At 41.1% G+C, this 18,059-nt stretch overlaps 1 protein-coding gene across 1 annotated transcript in view; it reads left to right on the top strand.

The window, feature by feature from the left end:
- Window positions 1–18,059, top strand: part of GRIN3A (glutamate ionotropic receptor NMDA type subunit 3A) — a 349,904-nt gene that overhangs the window by 312,693 nt on the left and 19,152 nt on the right. Inside the window, exons 7-8 of the mRNA XM_066604389.1 lie at window positions 8,368–8,532; window positions 14,146–14,219. Coding sequence (XP_066460486.1) covers window positions 8,368–8,532; window positions 14,146–14,219 — 239 coding nt within the window. The remainder of the gene's footprint in view (window positions 1–8,367; window positions 8,533–14,145; window positions 14,220–18,059) is intronic.

Consider the following 18,059-nt stretch of genomic DNA (forward strand, 5'->3'; position numbering starts at 1 on the left):
CAGGGCGCTGGTGGACAAACTGATGGTAAACTTCCCATCCGACAGCGCTAGTGGCCGAAGGCGCAGTTCCGAGGGCCAGGTAGCAGGGGAGGCGCAGAGATCAGGCAGCATGTACAGCGCAGGCAGGGGACCATTATCCAAGGCCTTTGCCAGCTTTCTGGCTCCCCAGCAAGACTGTGTCACCGGTCCCCAGTCAAGGCTGAGTCGGCGGGAGCACTGTAAAAGGATGGTGAGGGAGTACGTAGCCGATCGCACGCCCGTCCTCCGTGACGCCTCTGCCCCCTACAACTACTGGGTGTCGAAGCTGGACACGTGGCCTGAACTCGCGCTGTATGCCCTGGAGGTGCTTGCTTGTCCTGCGGCTAGCGTCTTGTCAGAGAGGGTGTTTAGTGCGGCTGGGGGAATCATCACGGATAAGCGTACCCGCCTGACAACCGACAGTGCCGACAGGCTTACACTCATCAAGATGAACAAAGCCTGGATTTCCCCAGACTTCTCTTCTTCACCAGCAGACAGCAGCGGTACCTAAGCAATACGTAGGCTGCACCCGCGGATGGAAGCATCGTTCTCTATCACCATCAAAAACGGGGACCTTTTTGTTTCCTCAATCTGTGTATAATATTCCTCCTCCTCCTCCTGCTCCTCCTCCTGAAACCTCACATAATCACGCGGAACGGGCAATTTTTCTTAGGCCCACAAGGCTCAGTCATATAATTTTTGTAAACATTTTTTATACGTTTCAATGCTCATTAAAGCGTTGAAACTTTCACCTCAACCAATTTTTATTTTAACTGGGCTGCCTCCAGGCCTAGTTACCAATTAAGCCACATTAACCAAAGCGATTAATGGGTTTCACCTGCCCTCTTGGTTGGGCATGGGCAATTTTTCTGAGGTACATTAGTACTGTTGGTACACCAATTTTTGGGGGCCCTCGCCTACAGTGTAATCCAATTAATTTTTAGCCCACCTGCATTACAGCTGACGTTACATCAGCTGTGATGGGCACTGCAATGGGATATATTTATGTACCGCCGGTGGGTTCCAGGGAGCCACCCATGCCGTGGGTCCACACGGAGTTGTAACTGCATGTGTCCACTTCTAAAGAACCCCAGTCTGACTGGGGCATGCAGTGTGGGCCGAAGCCCACCTGCATTAAGCACGACGTTACCTCAGCTGTGATGGGCAATGCAATGGGATACATTTATGTACCGCCGGTGGGTTCCAGGGAGCCACCCATGCTGTGGCTGCACACGGAATTCCCATTGCGGAGTTGTACCTGCCTGTGACTATTTATAAAAAACTGCGGTCCGACTGGGGCATGCAGACACCTTGACAGAATGAATAGTGTGTGGCACATAGGTTCCCCATTGCTATGCCCACGTGTGCAGCTCCAGATGGAGGTGGCACAGGATTGGATTTCTCATTGCTTCTGTACAGTATTGTGGGCTATCGCCCCGCCCCTTTTAAAGAGGGTCGCTGCCTAGCCGTGCCAACCCTCTGCAGTGTGTGCCTGCGGTTCCACCTCATGGCAGACGCACTTATAAATAGACATGAGGGTGGTGTGGCATGAGGGCAGCTGAAGGCTGCGCAGGGACAGTTTGGTGTGCGCTGTGGACACTGGGTCGTGCAGGGGGGGGGGGGGGGGGTTGGGCAGCATGTAACCCAGGAGAAGTGGCAGCGGAGTGTCATGCAGGCAGTGATTGTGCTTTGTTGGAGGTAGTGTGGTGCTTAGCTAAGGTATGCATTGCTAATGAGGGCTTTTCAGAAGTAAAAGTTGTTGGGAGGGGGGGGGGGCACTGTTGCCGGTATTGTGGCTTAATAGTGGGACCTGGGAACTTGAGATGCAGCCCAACATGTAGCCCCTCGCCTGCCCTATCCGTTGCTGTGTCGTTCCCATCACTTTCTTGAATTGCCACAAATGAAAACCTTAGCGAGCATCGGCGATATACAAAAATGCTCGGGTCGCCCATTGACTTCAATGGGGTTCGTTACTCGAAACGAACCCTCGAGCATCGCGATAATTTCGTCCCGAGTAATGAGCACCCGAGCATTTTGGTGCTCGCTCATCTCTAATTATAGTGAATGTTCACATTTTGTCACAATTCTGTTTACAAATTTAGTATTTTGTACCACTTCATTTTATAATACATTTTTTAGAGGTCAAAGCTCTGCTTTTCATATACTGAACTTTACTGCATGTGATTTATAAGTTGAACTCAGAAGTAAAATATGATGTACTTCAGCGTCATCTAGTGGTGGATACAGGCAGTCAGAATGTTAACACTTAAAGGGTTTATCCATCTTTGTAACCATTATTTTTATTGTTCAAATGTACTGATGTAGTAGCACTAATGCAATATGCACTAGTCATCTCCTGAGTTAGAGAGTCACTGCTGCACTATTTGTGTAGCTTGCACAGCCATTCGAAGTGAATGGTGCTATGTAAATAACACAGTAAAAACAACTTTGAAGATAGTGTTCATTAAAAATCTTCTTCCATTTTGTATCTACACCTGCTATGCAGACCTACAAAAATGTTCTTCCCTGTCCTGGGTTCATGCTGTCCGTGATTCAAGCAACATATACCTGATGAAAGAATCCCTTTAACCCTTTGCAATCCAATTTTGGATTCAGGGTTTCCTAGGGGACTGTCTCTTTCTGCCATTTTACAATGACGCCATCTGCTGGCTAGAGCTAGTACTGCAGTATGTGACATGCCGGAGAGGACCCCGACAACAGAGCGGCCAGTAATATACAGTAAGAATACCCTGCCGGACGTCTTCCAATTTTGGAGTTGTACAGGCTTCAAACAGAACGTTGGAAGATGTCAGACAGTGGATTGGAAAGGGTTAACTTACCTCTGAACTTGAAATGTCCCGAACTGTATAGAGAGATGTTATCCAAACATGTAAAATAATGTAATCCTCCAACGGATGCCGCTGATGGATACCAAGCCATTGGACAGCCATTCAAAAATATTAGGTATTTAGCTTATTTTTTTTTCTTTTTACATGGCGCCATGATCCGGCAAGAACATTCCGAGTAACATTTTTGTTGTCTGATCATCAGGCCATGTAAAGACGCCACTAATCCCCTCATGAACGAGCAAACACTCAAGCATCAGGTGATCACATCTATTGTCTGGCACAATTATTGTTGTCGGTGGCACATCACCCATTGTGAGCGGGAGAAGTGCTGCGGACAATGATGAAGCTCTAACAGAGTCTGAATTAGCCTGTGTGAAGGCCTAGTAGGCTAGTTTCAATCTCAATGATTGGTGCTCATCATCCGTACTTTATTTTTCACTGTAGAAGGACCCTTCCTTCATATGCCTGTGACAGATGGCCAATGATGGATGCCATCTACTGACCATCCATGGTCAATAGACTCCCATAGTCCCATAGACTCCACAGCATATGTTTAATGGATGAAGCCACTTTAGTTCAATTTCAGCGACTATGCAGGATATATAGGAATTTCAGACCCAGTTAAGTAAAAAAAGGTGTTGAAAGGTTAAAAAAGAAACTATCCATTAATTAATTCTCCATGAAGTCCACCATATTTATACAAGAATGTTTTCAACAGTTTTTGCATAAAATGTTTTTTTTTTAAACCGTCCGGTTTCACCATAGTGTTTCATCTTCAACATCCAAGGTCTAATATGAATCAGTATTCGCTTTCCTAGCTCTGAGAAAATGCTGGCTAAAATTTCCCATAATCAGGTCTAAGTGAAATAGAATAGATAAAATTACATATACTGTGATTCCATAGAGCTTTGCCTGTCATATTTCATCTTGCTCCCCAAAGTCATTTTTTCCACACTTGATGGTAGGCAGGGAGATCTAAATGGATGTGCTATTTTAAAAACCTAAAATTGGGGACATTATTTTCTTTTACAATGAAAAGTAATATCCCACGAGAAGCTGACAGACAAATGAAGTCTGTCTTCCAACTCGGTGTGCAAGGATTATTCATGCAGTAACAAAGATGGATTCAATCTCATGAAGTTGTTTTGAAGGTATATTCCATCAGTTCACCCAACCTGTTTAATTTCATTTATTCTAACTAGCTTTCCTGATAACACATTTAAGGACAGTAAGAGATTGCTTCTATCAGTCTCAACTTTATAGGCCGTTTACATAATGATGAAATACTTTAATATTGGAAGCTTTAGAATGTCTTTTAGAAAGAAGCTTTAAAATCCCTTTGATTAATGTAAACTTCTGCTAAGAAAACTATTACTTCCAGAAGTGAGAATGGATCGCAGAGTATTAGTGACAGTTTATATCATTACTAGATGGCTTGCATTGTAATGCAAGTAAACTGCTACAGTCCTGAGGTACATCATGGTGAGCCTTAAATGATAGCTTGTAGACTATGTAAAACATACTGTGTTGGGTATTAGTTCTTTTATGGATTAGCGGGGTTTGTGGAGCACAAATGCTTTCAGGTTTCAGCCGAACAAAACAGCACGGGACGGAGTTGTAATAGGATTTCATGCAGACTGCTCCGATCACTCATTTTAGATTTCTACATATAAATTTATTTGCAAGAAAAAAAAATCTGATTAATAACACAGTCCGCAGTGGAGAATAAATTGCTAACAGCTACAGCTTTTATATGAAGTACTAAAGCCGCTAGTTTATCCGTAGCAACTAGTCTTAGATGAGTCTGTGGGATTGCTATTGTGCTGAAATGATAACATATTATTCCCCACCTCAGATAGTGTTATTAGTCGGATTTATAGAAATATACTTATATGGTGGGATGAAAAAAAAAGGCATTAGAGCAGTTGGTATGGAATGCCATTAAACTTGCATCCCACGATGCACTGTACTTTACTGATAGAGTAAGGGCTCCTTCACACGGGCGTATTTTTCATCCGGATTTTGAGAGCCAAAACCAGGAGTGGGTCCAAAATACAGAAAAAAAGGCACATTTTTCCATGACCCATGTATAACATAGTCATTTCCAGCTGTAGACTTCTAGCCTTTCTTCCCCACTAACGACCAACACCTACTATGCTCAAATAACGACAGACACTTATTATCTTTTAGATAATTTGGCTTCAGCAGCCATTTCATTACAAACAGAAATTACATATAATTAACATAAGATTAACACAGTTCAACCATCAACCAACATTAATTATCATTCACCATCACCAAATGAGGGGAAGTCCTCGGAGCCCCAAAATTTGCCACCTCACCATTTAAGGGGAAATATTCCAATTGCCTCCAGCTACAATCCAACTGATTCGGAGTCCCAATAGCCTTTAGAATGCTAGACACACAACCATCTCTGCAAGGACTACCCCTGTCAGAGCCAAGAGGCGACAGACCCAACAGCAACCATTAATAAAAGAGGGGAAGTTGGATACCCACCCCCTGCCTTTCCCCCAAACAAATTTTTTAACAGACTCCAAGGACGCCCCCCCCCACCCTCCACAGCAAGCATGACTTGATCACCTCAAGCTTGCGCCACACCCCACAAAACTAACTCTCTTGATCTCCTCTTGGATCACCAATTAGCAAATGTCAATGTCCACTGCATTCAAATGTACACCCGTCACTCATCCAAAAATTCCTGTGTCCAGATTCCAAATCCCGAACAGCCACACCCACATTACAAGCAACAAATCCCGAAATCTCCCTGTTTAACTTCACCTGCGCCTTATTCAACCTTTCCAACGACCTCAAATTGTGTTACGATTAATGCAGCACAATCTCCGACCAGACCACTATCAATCCCAGCATCAACGGAATAATCACAAAATATCGTAACAAATACGACAGCTCCCAAAAAGGCCTAGTACCTAAATTATTTCCCCCCAACATTTAGCACCAAAACATTCGGAACCCTATGCAAACCCACAGAATGTTGTAAATTTGGCAAAACCCTACACCACTCCATCCCACACAACTCTATCCACTTTATCCCTACCACCCTCCTAGTAAACCCCAACTGTCTTCCATTAGGACAGATGTTTGCTTTTTTTGCACCTCAATGTACATAGGAATGGCCCAATATCCAGACTAAGGCCAAACGATAATCTGTAAAACAAGAAAAGGGGGGGGGGGGAACTGGCAAAACATAGCTCAACACAATTATTATACGCTCCCACTGCCATGCGCAGGACTCTTCTCCACTCCCCCTCTTTTATCCATCACTGACTTTTATAATAAATGAGGTCTTATATAGGATGTATACCACCTGTATTCCCATTTGCCAATCCTTTTTACTGCCTCAAAATCCAAGATCCAGCTAGCCGTTTCGGTTGCTGCACCTACCCAGAAAGAATGAGACCCAAAAAGGGTACTATTGAGTACCTGGCTCGTCAAAGCCTTGTTGAGTTACAGAGTAAATTGAAATCTGGACAAAAAGGAACCATTTACATGACACAACAATGGTCCTGCACTCACCCCCACTACTTTCTTGTAAACCTCCCAACACTTGACTGGGCATATCTATGCCCCTGAAACTTGTCCAACAAGACCTTTTCCCACCTGATCTGTCTTAGATCGACAAATCTAAATCTCTAATGGACCCTCGATAAACCTCACATCTTTTGTGTATAAACCACCCCATCCTTTTACTGCGAGAAACCAACTCTCCTACCCATAAAGCCCAGAAGAATGCCAGGGAAAAATTCATTTTAAATAAGGCCTGTTCAAAAACGCCCTTGCAATTTTTTTCAATACAACCCCTAATTGCTCCAACAATTTGAACAACAGAGGCTTCCGTTCGTCCAGTCTCCCCTTTCCCTTTCTGAAACCTTTAGGGGCCTGTCCTACTAAAAACAGTTTTGTCACGTCTTTTTCCTCCCTAAATTTAAAGCCGAAAGCCAAGGCCGCCATAAAGCGGTGAACCTTAGATACAGGCCAGCTCACCATGGATGCATTCCTCAACCAGTACAATAAGTCTCCCTCCCTATCATCATCTGTTCATATGTCCCCAATTCCAGTAGCCAATTCTCCCATTTCCACCACATTGCATCATATGCCAACAATGTACCTGGAGCCAATGATGCACTAATCAGTTGATTCGCTGCTTGCCGACCAATCTCCAAAGCCCTGGCCGGCATGCTCTCCTCTCCTCTTCTGCTTCTGGAGCAAGCAATCGAAAATGCTCCCACTGAAACTGAAACAGAGGATCTGCAATTGAGTTTTTAACACCCGGTACATGCACCACCATATCACACATGTTCAGTGACAAAGCTTGCAACACCAAATAAGAGAAAAGAATACATTTGGACCTTATTAGGCTTAAAAAGCCATTAAAGAGGTTGCCCCACTTCTAGCTGTTTTCAGACAGCTCCGTACATTGCACATTGGCCCAGGTTGGTACTGCAGACTGAATGCTATTGAAGTGATTGGGACTCAGTCTGCAGTACAATCCCTGGCCACTGCACAATGTACGGAGCTGTCTGTAAACAGCTAGAAGTGTGACAACCCCTTCAAAGCCACAGAAAGTGTGTGTCGCACATGCATGTAAACTGGCCTTGCATGCACAAAAATGACAGTACTATGCAAATGCATCTCTTCAAACATCATTCAGCCGAATATGCTGTGCAGCCGTGAACGTTTTTGCACATAGGCTCACGTGAAGCTGCCCTATGAGTATAGTTACATACAGCAGACTTGTTGCAGAAATGTCTATGACTGGCCCATTCATCTGAATAGGGCTGGTAGAATTCCATGTGCTTATGTCCTAAAAAAAACATTCAGATACATGGAATTAATTTTCAGTTGCAGAAATTTCTGCAACCAATCTGCCAAGCCGACACGTGTCCCAAGACACATAGATCCCGGAAGAAGGGCAGAACCAAGAAGGCTGCAATGTGAGTTACTGAAGGAAGATCACAGTCACAAAGCAATATATTTATTTTATGATTCTAGAATGATTAATCCACAGACAGAGAAAATCAGCATTTTGGTGACAGACGCTATTCAAATAGTTATATCCTTACTTCTCTTATCTTTCCACATTATATTGCTTTCCATGGCTTTGTTGGCTGTACAGTATGTTTAGAACTGAAGCCGGTCTCTTGAGCTTGCTTTCGGATAAGCCAGAGTTCCATTTTCTCCACTTTGCTCCATTACATAAAAGTTCTGTTTTAGTGGAATTTGCACTTTATGAATATAAAGCTGATTTCTACAGAATAGTTTATGTATGGATTTAATATTTCCACACAGTCATTTATCTTGGGAAATACAAGCCTTTTTGATATTTCATCTACTGTACTTTGAAAGCCTTTGGCTTCAGCATTTTAATTTTCAAGCAAGATAAATTCCATCCAGCTGCTCAAAATAATGCAGCACTATAATTATTATGTTAATTGATTTTTCACGCTTATTATTTTCCCAGACTCTGCAAATGGGCATCAAACACTTCTCTGGGCTGTTTGTCATGCTTTGCATAGGAATTGGAGTGTCTATTCTTACCACCATTGGAGAACATATTGTTTTTAGATTGGTCTTGCCAAGAATCAAAAAGAAATCAAAATTAAAATATTGGCTTCACACTAGTCAGGTACGTATAATTACAGAATATCACACATACAATAATATTGTGTTGTATACCAAATGCCTGTATGACCATTTTTCCAGTGTACAGCAGCATAGAGGTAACTGGTATGTTAAATCCTCAAAATGTACCTGTAAAGGGACTTTTTCAACAACAACAAAAAATCTTAAAATAGGCATAAGGGCTGCTTACATGTATAGTGTATGTGCTGGTATGCCTTATAAAATAGGGAAATATGTGTTGCTGAAATCTCTATATCAGAGTAGTTGTGGCTAACTAGTTATAGAAGGGTATTGTTACATTCATCCTAGACTACTAACAAAACCCTGAGATCACTTAGTACTGGACCTGTCAGGACTGACGTCTTTGCTTGCTGCACAGGTGGCTAGACACAGAAGTAGACAGAAATGAAAGGTAGTAATCAGAGTGGGGCACTCTGAACCCCTCCAACAGAACCCACCCCGCAGTGGAGCACCCGTCCCGAAAGGGACGACCCCACTACTTCCACAAGGACAGGTCCAAAGTCCAAGGAAAACCAGAGAATAAAAAGCCAGGGACAAACAGTGACTGACAATAAATAAAGGATGAGAACACAAAATGTAAGACAAACAGAAACACAGAAGACAAACCAGAACACAGAAGCCAGACAGGAGAACTGAGCAAGCCTACTTGATCAGGAACACTCAAAAATAACCGGCAACTACCAGCCAGGAAGAGGTGAGTTATATAGGGAAAGGGAAGAAGCTGATTGGCTGACAGAACTGTCAATCACCAGCCACTACCTCAACTAACAGCTACAGGGCTAATTAACATGAACTAGTTTGTAAGCACAGGAGATATTAACCCTAGCTAGTCACTATACAACCCACAGTAGCAAAGGTGTGCTGGCAGAGACTTAGCAGCATGCTGGCTGCAGTGGGACAGGCATGAGTACATTAACAGTTGTTGATATGAACAAGCTGTATACATAGGGATCAATATTTACATCTCATCCTGAAAACTACATGCAAGAGGTCAAGGACATGCTAGCCAACACAGCAGAATCCTGAGTCAAAGGATGACTGGTGCATCCTCTGACATCTACTTGCACACACTTTTAACACTTTCCCCAAGTTTTTGAGTCCTAAGGGGGTTGTCTCACAGAGACAACCAATTCAGCTGGCTTCAGTTGAAATCTTTAGAATCCCCAGTGATCTGTTGTCATTGATGGGGAAGCTGCAGTCAGCCATGTTCTACCAGTGCCAGGAAAGTGTATGATAAATCATATGTTCCCACTGAAGTGAATGTAAACTTTGGCTCTAATATCAAGTTGGGCCACTGCAGTGCGAATGTAGTTGCCTGCTTTCTGCGGAAATTAGCTCAGTGTACAAGTGCATCAACCCCAATGGGCAGGGGGTCCCAGATGGCAGACCCCTGCTGATCTACTGTTGATGGCTTGTCTTAAGGGTAAGCCATCAATAATGTACAACTGGGCAACCCCTTTAAATCCGCTACATAGTTGGCCATAAGTACTCAAATTATTCAGACACTGTAGGATATATTTAGGGCTTAGTTACACGGGTGCGTCGGCGCCCGTACATGGGCACCCATGCGCCCGTGTGACTGAGCCCTTACTGCAGGAAGAAGACGGTCACACTTCATGACGGGCAACTCCCCTCAGCGCCGAAGAAAGAACACATGACCGTCAATGAAGCCGGTCACATGTTCTTTCTTCCGGCGCTGCAGAGAGACGTCCGTCCTGAAGTGCGTCCGTCTTCTTCCTACAGTGACTAAGCCCCAAAGCTGTTGTAAGATGCATCATATTTTGAGACAATGAAAATTGTGCAAAATGTATCAAAATAGCAAACATTATCTGATAAATTTGGCAATATTTTTCAACAAAAGGCACATGTGACTAATAAATATGGTATGCTTTAGGACAATGACATTCCTTTGGTTGAAAAAGTGTCTAAGACCGGGTTTGCATATATCTCGTGATCCAAAAAGAGTATATATCCAAGCATTTTTTATTTAGAACCACCCTTCCCCCATTGTAAACAATGATCCTCACTCATTGGTGTGGATAACTTCAGTGAGTTGTTTGCCCAGTATAAACGAGTTAAAGAATAGATGCTAACAGCAAATATATTGGCTAATTGGTAAATAAGCCTTCTCTGGATTCTGACTAGCTCAAGCCACTCCTATGTTTATCACATATAAGCAGGGCCAGGAGCACAGACGCACAGACACCTGCAGCCTACCATCAAGGCTGCGGGCTATATATTTATTTTGCTTTATCTTTATTTTCCTTCATTTGCATTTACTTTAGAGGCAACTTAGATTAGGTCCTACTAGCAACTAACTATTCCCAAAAAGGGAAGCTTCAGCATCAGAGAAAAGCGAAGTTAATTTTGTGAGATCTATAGAAAATAAAAGGGGAAAATTCTGGCGTAGTCAGATTTATATTAGCCAGCTTAGGAGGAAACAAATAAACCATCTTCTGTGTTTCAAAGAAATATGCAAAAGAATGTCTGTGGGCAATGTTTGTAAATAGGAGAGACCTGCATATTGAGAACACTAGGTGACCACTGCTCAAGTCCATCTGTACACAGTAGTGATACCTAGTTTGCCTGGTCTCCTAGCCTACTCAGTCCTGGACACTGTGCATTTGCCTCTAAAATTAGACTAGAATTTCACTGAGGCAGAAGAATCAACGGGATGGCCACAAGTCTTTTTCACAGTCAGGATTCTTGTCAACTCTAAAACGTAATGTTTCATAAATTTAAATCTAAAAAGCCTTTAAACAAAGCCTGACATATAACACACGAAAATAAAGATTTTTCAAAAGAATAATTGTTTCCAATACTCCGTAAGTGTTACGGAGCATGGATAAAGGGGACTAAGCGTCTGACCCCTAAGAAAAAACAGAGGAACCTTATGGTGTCGAAATCCAGACATGTGACTTCTGGATTTGATAAACGTGTGTCATCAGCTAAATTAAGAGCCGACGCTGGTCCTTAATATCATATCTTATAGTTCCTGTGATCCAGTAAAAGAAATAGATCAAGGTTGTTTCTGCAGATCTATATTCTGGATAAAGTGTCCCAATATAGAGCGTAGACTTCTTGGGTAAAAATGATAGCCCAGATCCTATTCTCAAAAATTGAAGTTAACTCGGGATTCAAAGTTCTCCCATAATGCGAATTTCCAATTTTAAGGTTCAGTTCTCCAAAAAAAAGCTCTCTCATAAAATAAATTTTTGATTTTAAGGTTTGACGCGTTTCTACTATCAGTAGATAGTTTCATCAGGAACCCATCAAAGGCAGCAGTAGTTGAGAGCTGCTGTTTTAAGAGAAGCCCTATTGTATTGTATAGATCAATGATAATAGCATCTATAGTAGCCAGGGGTGAAGGATAGTGGATTCTATCAGACTGAAGCTAATGTACTGCAGCATTCACACCCCACCCAAATCCCAAACAGGAACCAAAATAAAAAATGGCAGCAGCACCAGCCCTTATGGTAGGCTGGCGGCTAAAATTAGACTAGACACTGTATCAGCAATTTATTTCTATATCTATGAAGGACTAGAATGTGATAGGAGACACCTCTCCTTGTTAGGCTGCATTCTCACGAACGTATATCGGCTCGGTTTTCACGGGAGGACGACGTATATTGGCTCGGCGTGAAAACCGAGCCGATATACGCTCGTGGGAATGCAGCCTTAGGGCTAGGGTGGTTCCTGATGAACTACTTCATACTGTAGGGAAACGCGTTGAACCAACCCTAAGAACACTAAAATCAATTGAGAATTTCACATACAGCCCAAGCAGATAGTGGAACTAGAAGGTCTGCTACACATTTTTATCGGCTTAAAAACCACAGTGCCGTATTTCTACCAACTGAACGGGTATTTCATATAGTATCACTATTAGGTGATCACCTTGACAGGTTTTGCACCTTAGGTGGTATGTAAGTGTTGTGTGTGCCCAAGTCTGAATTGTGAGTCTGTTCCTTCCTATACCTAGTAGGGGGTATGTGTCTTTCTCATTGTGCCCTAAGTTTTTAATTATTGAGATAATAATAAAGTTTTCATCTTAAGTAACTAGTTGAATTATTTCCAGTAACTGAAAGCTGTTAATTAATTTGTGAAATTGATTAAATGCTTTTTTAATATATCCCCATTTTTATGACTAATTACATGTTTAACAACCATAAACCCATTATTTATTTGATAATTTATTCTGTTAAGCCTGATGAAGAGGCTTACGTAGCCTTGAAAGCTGACTGTATTATCATTACTTTTTATTAACCATTAAAATGAAATCATATTTACAAGATTATTTTGTTTCTCTTGCTGAGAACAATAGCAATTTTTTCCCATAAAGTGTTTCCGATTGAGAGAAGGGAATAAGCAGCTGACAAGCACCTCTGGCAGCAGCCATCTTCAGTGGGAACAAAGGTTTGAGCATGTTGAAATCCAACATAACCAATCCTTTCTTCCATAATATCCGCCACCAGGGTAGAGATTAGCGACCTACACACAGAGTAGACGATTGGCCAATCCTGCCAAAATTGCCACGATCAGCTGAATTTACTTAATGTATATGGGCACCTTTAAACCACCTGCACACATCCGTGTTGGATTCCGGATGCTGGATCCCACCCTGTGCCCATCCGGTGATCCTGCGTACCTGTCTTTTTTACTTCTTATCTGCAATTCGGATGGTCTGGCCAGCAAATTGTCGGACATGTGCAGTACAGATTTTCCCACGCCATCGGAATGTTAATTGTGGATGGGCCGCGGGTCGGACGGCTTCCATTGACTTCAATTTTTCCTCCGCGAGCGGGAAATCACAATTGACCAGGGGACCAGGAGGGAGCGACAGCCTGCAGCAGAGCTGCAGAACGCCAGGGGAGGTGAGTAATGATTTTATTTTTTGACACTTTCTTTTTTTTTTGTATTACCGGCATATAAGACGACCCCCGACTTCAGAGCATATTTTTCGGGGTTCAAAAGTCATCTTATACGACGGTATATATGGTACCTCTGATTGGTGGAGGCGGGGAGCAGCGGGGAGGTGAGTAATGATTTTTATTTTTTTTTTGCTCCTCTGTATTCCTGGCGTATAAGGTGACAGTTGGGGGGTCGTCTTATACGCCCCGTCGCCTTATACGCCGGAATATATGGTATGTATGGGCGGCAGTGGGGAGGAGAGAAATCTTCTAACTGATCGCACATTTGTTTGTGCGGTTGAGAATTAGAGCTCTGTACAGCAATGCTGCTATAGACAAAGACTCCACTAGACATCTTTATGCACAGTGAGAGGGAAAGAAGTTGAAGGATCGTCTCAAAGCAATTGGCTGCCGTGAGGAGGAATGGGAAGGTGAGGGGTTGATTTGAACTTTATAGGTCTTTTGAACAGTGAGGATTGATATTAACATGACCTTATTTTCTATGTAAAGGTTAACTGATTGTTGTTTCCGAGATTTTGTAGCACTTTATTTGGTATGTTGGAATGTGCTTGACATTCTAGATCTCTACATTGCGGAGCTTTTAAGCAATTCCATTCCCGATAGCATTTTCTTTTTATTGCGCAAAGATTCATGGCTTGTTTTTCCTGTTGTCTTCTTTACAACAGCGTCTCCATCGAGCTTTAAACACATCATTCAATGAAGAGGAATTTCAGCAAAAACTAAAACGACTAGAGAAAAGGTACAATACTTCTATCACGTCTGTCATAGCAGCTTTACCTTCCTTTACCTTGGTGTATTGAATCTTCCATCAACAAACTGAGCAAAAGATGAATTTCCATCCACATTTTATAAGTAACATTACATTCTACAGCTATTGTCATTGTTTGGAGCAGCAACAAGACTGATCTCATCCGATCTATCAGCGTCAACTAGAAGTTTATCCTGATAGAATATCTCCAGAATTTGAATAATGTAGTTATGTAAAATGCTCCAACTAGTATGTACCATATTTATTCTCATTACTGCTCTGCAATACTATAATCATGGCTCATTTAGTCATCTAGTTACCATAAAGTTTATTCCATAGAGTTTATTTCATAGAGTTGTAATCCATTGTTAGGGCTCAGTCAAAGGTGTGTTGTTTTTTACGCACCTATGTGCGCAAAAAAAAAAAAAAGCTCCACACATATTAAAAATTTGCTTTCACTTTTAAAGCAATGGGATGCAGGCAACCTCTGCAGTGATTTTCAGGGAGGAGCTTGAAATATAAGCCCTTCCCTGAAAATCACCCCTAGCTGCTGTAAAAAAAAAAAATATATATATATATATACACATCACCTTCCACCACTGTCGGGGCTCCAGCGCATCTTTCCGCTTGGTCCCCGGCACTGCTCTGAAGCACTTTCTGCTGGCCGGGAATATAAATCCTCACCTCTGGAAAGTACTGGGTCTGATTGGCTGAGCGCTCAGCCAATCACAGGCAGCACTCAGCCATTCATTGAATGACAGCTGAGTGCTGACTGTGATTGGTCACAGTGCTCAACCAATCACAGGCAGCGCTCAGCCACTCATTGAATTGAAAAAATGCTTGTCTGATTTTGCCCTTAAGAGGTTTATGTACTATGCATTACAGTAAAGTATTTTTTTCTTCTGAGCATACTAAAGAATAGATAATGTTACACAGTATGGCATGGGACTGCCACTTCACTGTTGACATACAGTATGTTGGTTGTTCACTACTATGATAGCACTTGCTATATCTGTTGGAATGTCTGGAAAATAGTATGGCCCTTTAAATAGAGGTCCTACAGCTATGATTTAGCATGTTCAGCATTCACCAGCAGTAAAGGGGCTAATTAAACATTACATAGGAGGCAATAAAGTCATAAGATGCCCTTTAATGTAGAGGATTTACTCTCGTCTTGCTTATGGCAAAAAGATGGTGCTCCTTAATTGAGAGCCCCATCTATTACTTCAACATAGTTCTATAGAGGTTGTCTAACTCAGAAAACGTATACATTATCAGGTTTGCATGTAAAAAAAAAATCAAGAACCTTAAAGGGGTTGTCCCATTTCTAGCTGTTTTGCTGCAGGAAGCAGACTGCTCTGTACATTGTGTAGTGGCATGGGTTAGTACTGCAGGCTGAGTCACCTTCACTTCAATAGCCTGCAGTACCAATCCAGGCCACAACACAATGTATAGAGCTGTCTGCTTCCTGTGGCAAAACAACTAGAAGTGAGACAAACCCTTTTAACTGAGAATAGAAGGTCCCAGACCTAAAATTCTGCCCCACTCATTTGGTCTCCCACACTCAGATGACAGACCAAGACTTACTTATTACTTCAGCTTCACTACCTCACATTCCTCAGTTGTCTTGTCTGGTATGCAGTTAGAAATAACTATTACATTTCCTGTAGAATTATCTGTTGTGTTGCATTTTTGTGGTGTTTGTAGAATTGGTGCTGAACTAAATGGTCATGCTCATTACCCATTGGCTTCTTCCTGAGTTTGGGGAAACAGGTAGAAAAGGGTGTTATATTAAATACCAGATCTTGTCTGTCTACTAGTCCCATAGCGGAATATACTGCTTCTAAAGTACTGTAGGTACATCCCACTGAGAAACATGAGGAATATACATGTTAAGGTAATACATACGTTTTATTTGGTTAGATAGATAGACAGATAGATGGAAGATAGATAGATAGATAGATAGATAGATAGATAGATAGATAGATAGATAGATAGATAGATAGATATGAGATGGAAAGGTAGATAAATAGATAGATAATGAGATGGATAGATATGAGATGGAAAGATAAATAAATAGATAATGAGATAGATAGATAGATAGATAGATAGATAGATAGATAGATAGATAGATATGAGATAGTTAGATATGAGATGGAAAGATAGATAAATAGATAATGAGATGGATAGATATGAAATGGAAAGATAAATAAATAGATAATGAGATGGATAGATATGAGATAGATAGATATGAGATAGATAGATAGATATGAGATAGTTGGATAGATATGAGATAGATAGATAGATAGATATGAGAAGGAAAGATAAATAAATAGATAATGATATCGATAGATATGAGATAGTTAGATAGATATATAGATATGAGAGAGATAGATAAATAGCTAGATAGATAGATAATGAGATGGATAGATATGAGATAGTTAGATATGAGATTGATAGATAGATAGATAGATAGATAGATAGATAGATAGATAGATAGATAGATAAATAGGAGATGGATATGACATAGATAGATAGATAGATAGACAGATATGAGAGAGGTAGATATGAGATAGATAGATAGATGTGACAGAGATAGATAGATAGATAGATAGATAGATAGATAGATAGATAAATAGATAGGAAATAGATAGATAGATAAATAATTGATAGATATGAGATGGATAGATGGATAGATAGATGGATAGATAGATAGATAGATAGATAGATAGATAGATAGATAGATAGACAGACAGTGCTTAGCCGCAGCTGTATGTAGATAGTCAATATACCGGCACATTATTACTATACAGAAGTAAGCGTATATATACATTTCTGTGTTTTTACCATCGCTGTTAATTTGCTTACACATTTACATAAATTATATCAGGTAACCATAGTTTCTTTTGTACCATTTGTTTTTTTATAAGACATTTTATAGGGCTTAGCTAAAAAAATATAATGCTGGAAATGAAGGTATAAATAACCAGGATGTAGAAAATGAAAGATGTTGGTGACTTATGAGAATTATGAACATATCAAGAGACAAGTACTTAATAACTAGTAATACTTACATTTATTACCCATGTAGTAAACAACATGCACAGACAAGGGATCTCTAGTCTCCCCCATCACTTCCCATCACTAAACCATCACTTCCCTCTCACTACACTAATTCTTGCTACTTCTGATAGTTCATCGAGATATGCTAATTACCATTTTCATACGGAGTTTCTGATTTTGACAATGTAACTGACTGCCAGAAAGATGTAATTACTCTCCTTTCACGTTTCATGTAGGTGTTTTATTGGATAATGATGGGCAATTATGTATTCAGTTGATTTCTTTTCTTTTGTTTATTTGGTTGTATTCTTTTTTTTTAGTTTTACAGGATTTTTCAGTTGTATACAAAAACTATCTTCCTATATTAATGGCGTGCTGAGGCTAGCGGTTCTCCGTTTAATCATATAATATTGGGTTAGCACATTGGCTAACTATAGACTGACACTAAAGACGATGCTAGCAAACAATGGATTCAGATAATTGGAATGTGAAATGAACACAACATAAATATTTCAAAGTAGGGAAGATGATTATTGCTTACTGTTAGTAAAGGGAAGCGTAGGCAGAGAGACCTGGGCGCCACTGACAGCTTTAGGAGAGTGATGAAGAGCTTCCTGCAATACCAAAGGGGTGATACGGTTCCATCGCAAGTTCATATATGACATCCTGTTCTCATATCAAGTCAACCTCATTTACAGAAGAACAATTTTCTCTCCAAATACATAGACCTAATGGCCACAACATATAGCTCCATATTGGGAATATTAT

Source organism: Eleutherodactylus coqui, chromosome 5, assembly GCF_035609145.1.
Source record: "Eleutherodactylus coqui strain aEleCoq1 chromosome 5, aEleCoq1.hap1, whole genome shotgun sequence".
In the NCBI taxonomy this organism is placed as follows: Eukaryota; Metazoa; Chordata; class Amphibia; order Anura; family Eleutherodactylidae; genus Eleutherodactylus; species Eleutherodactylus coqui.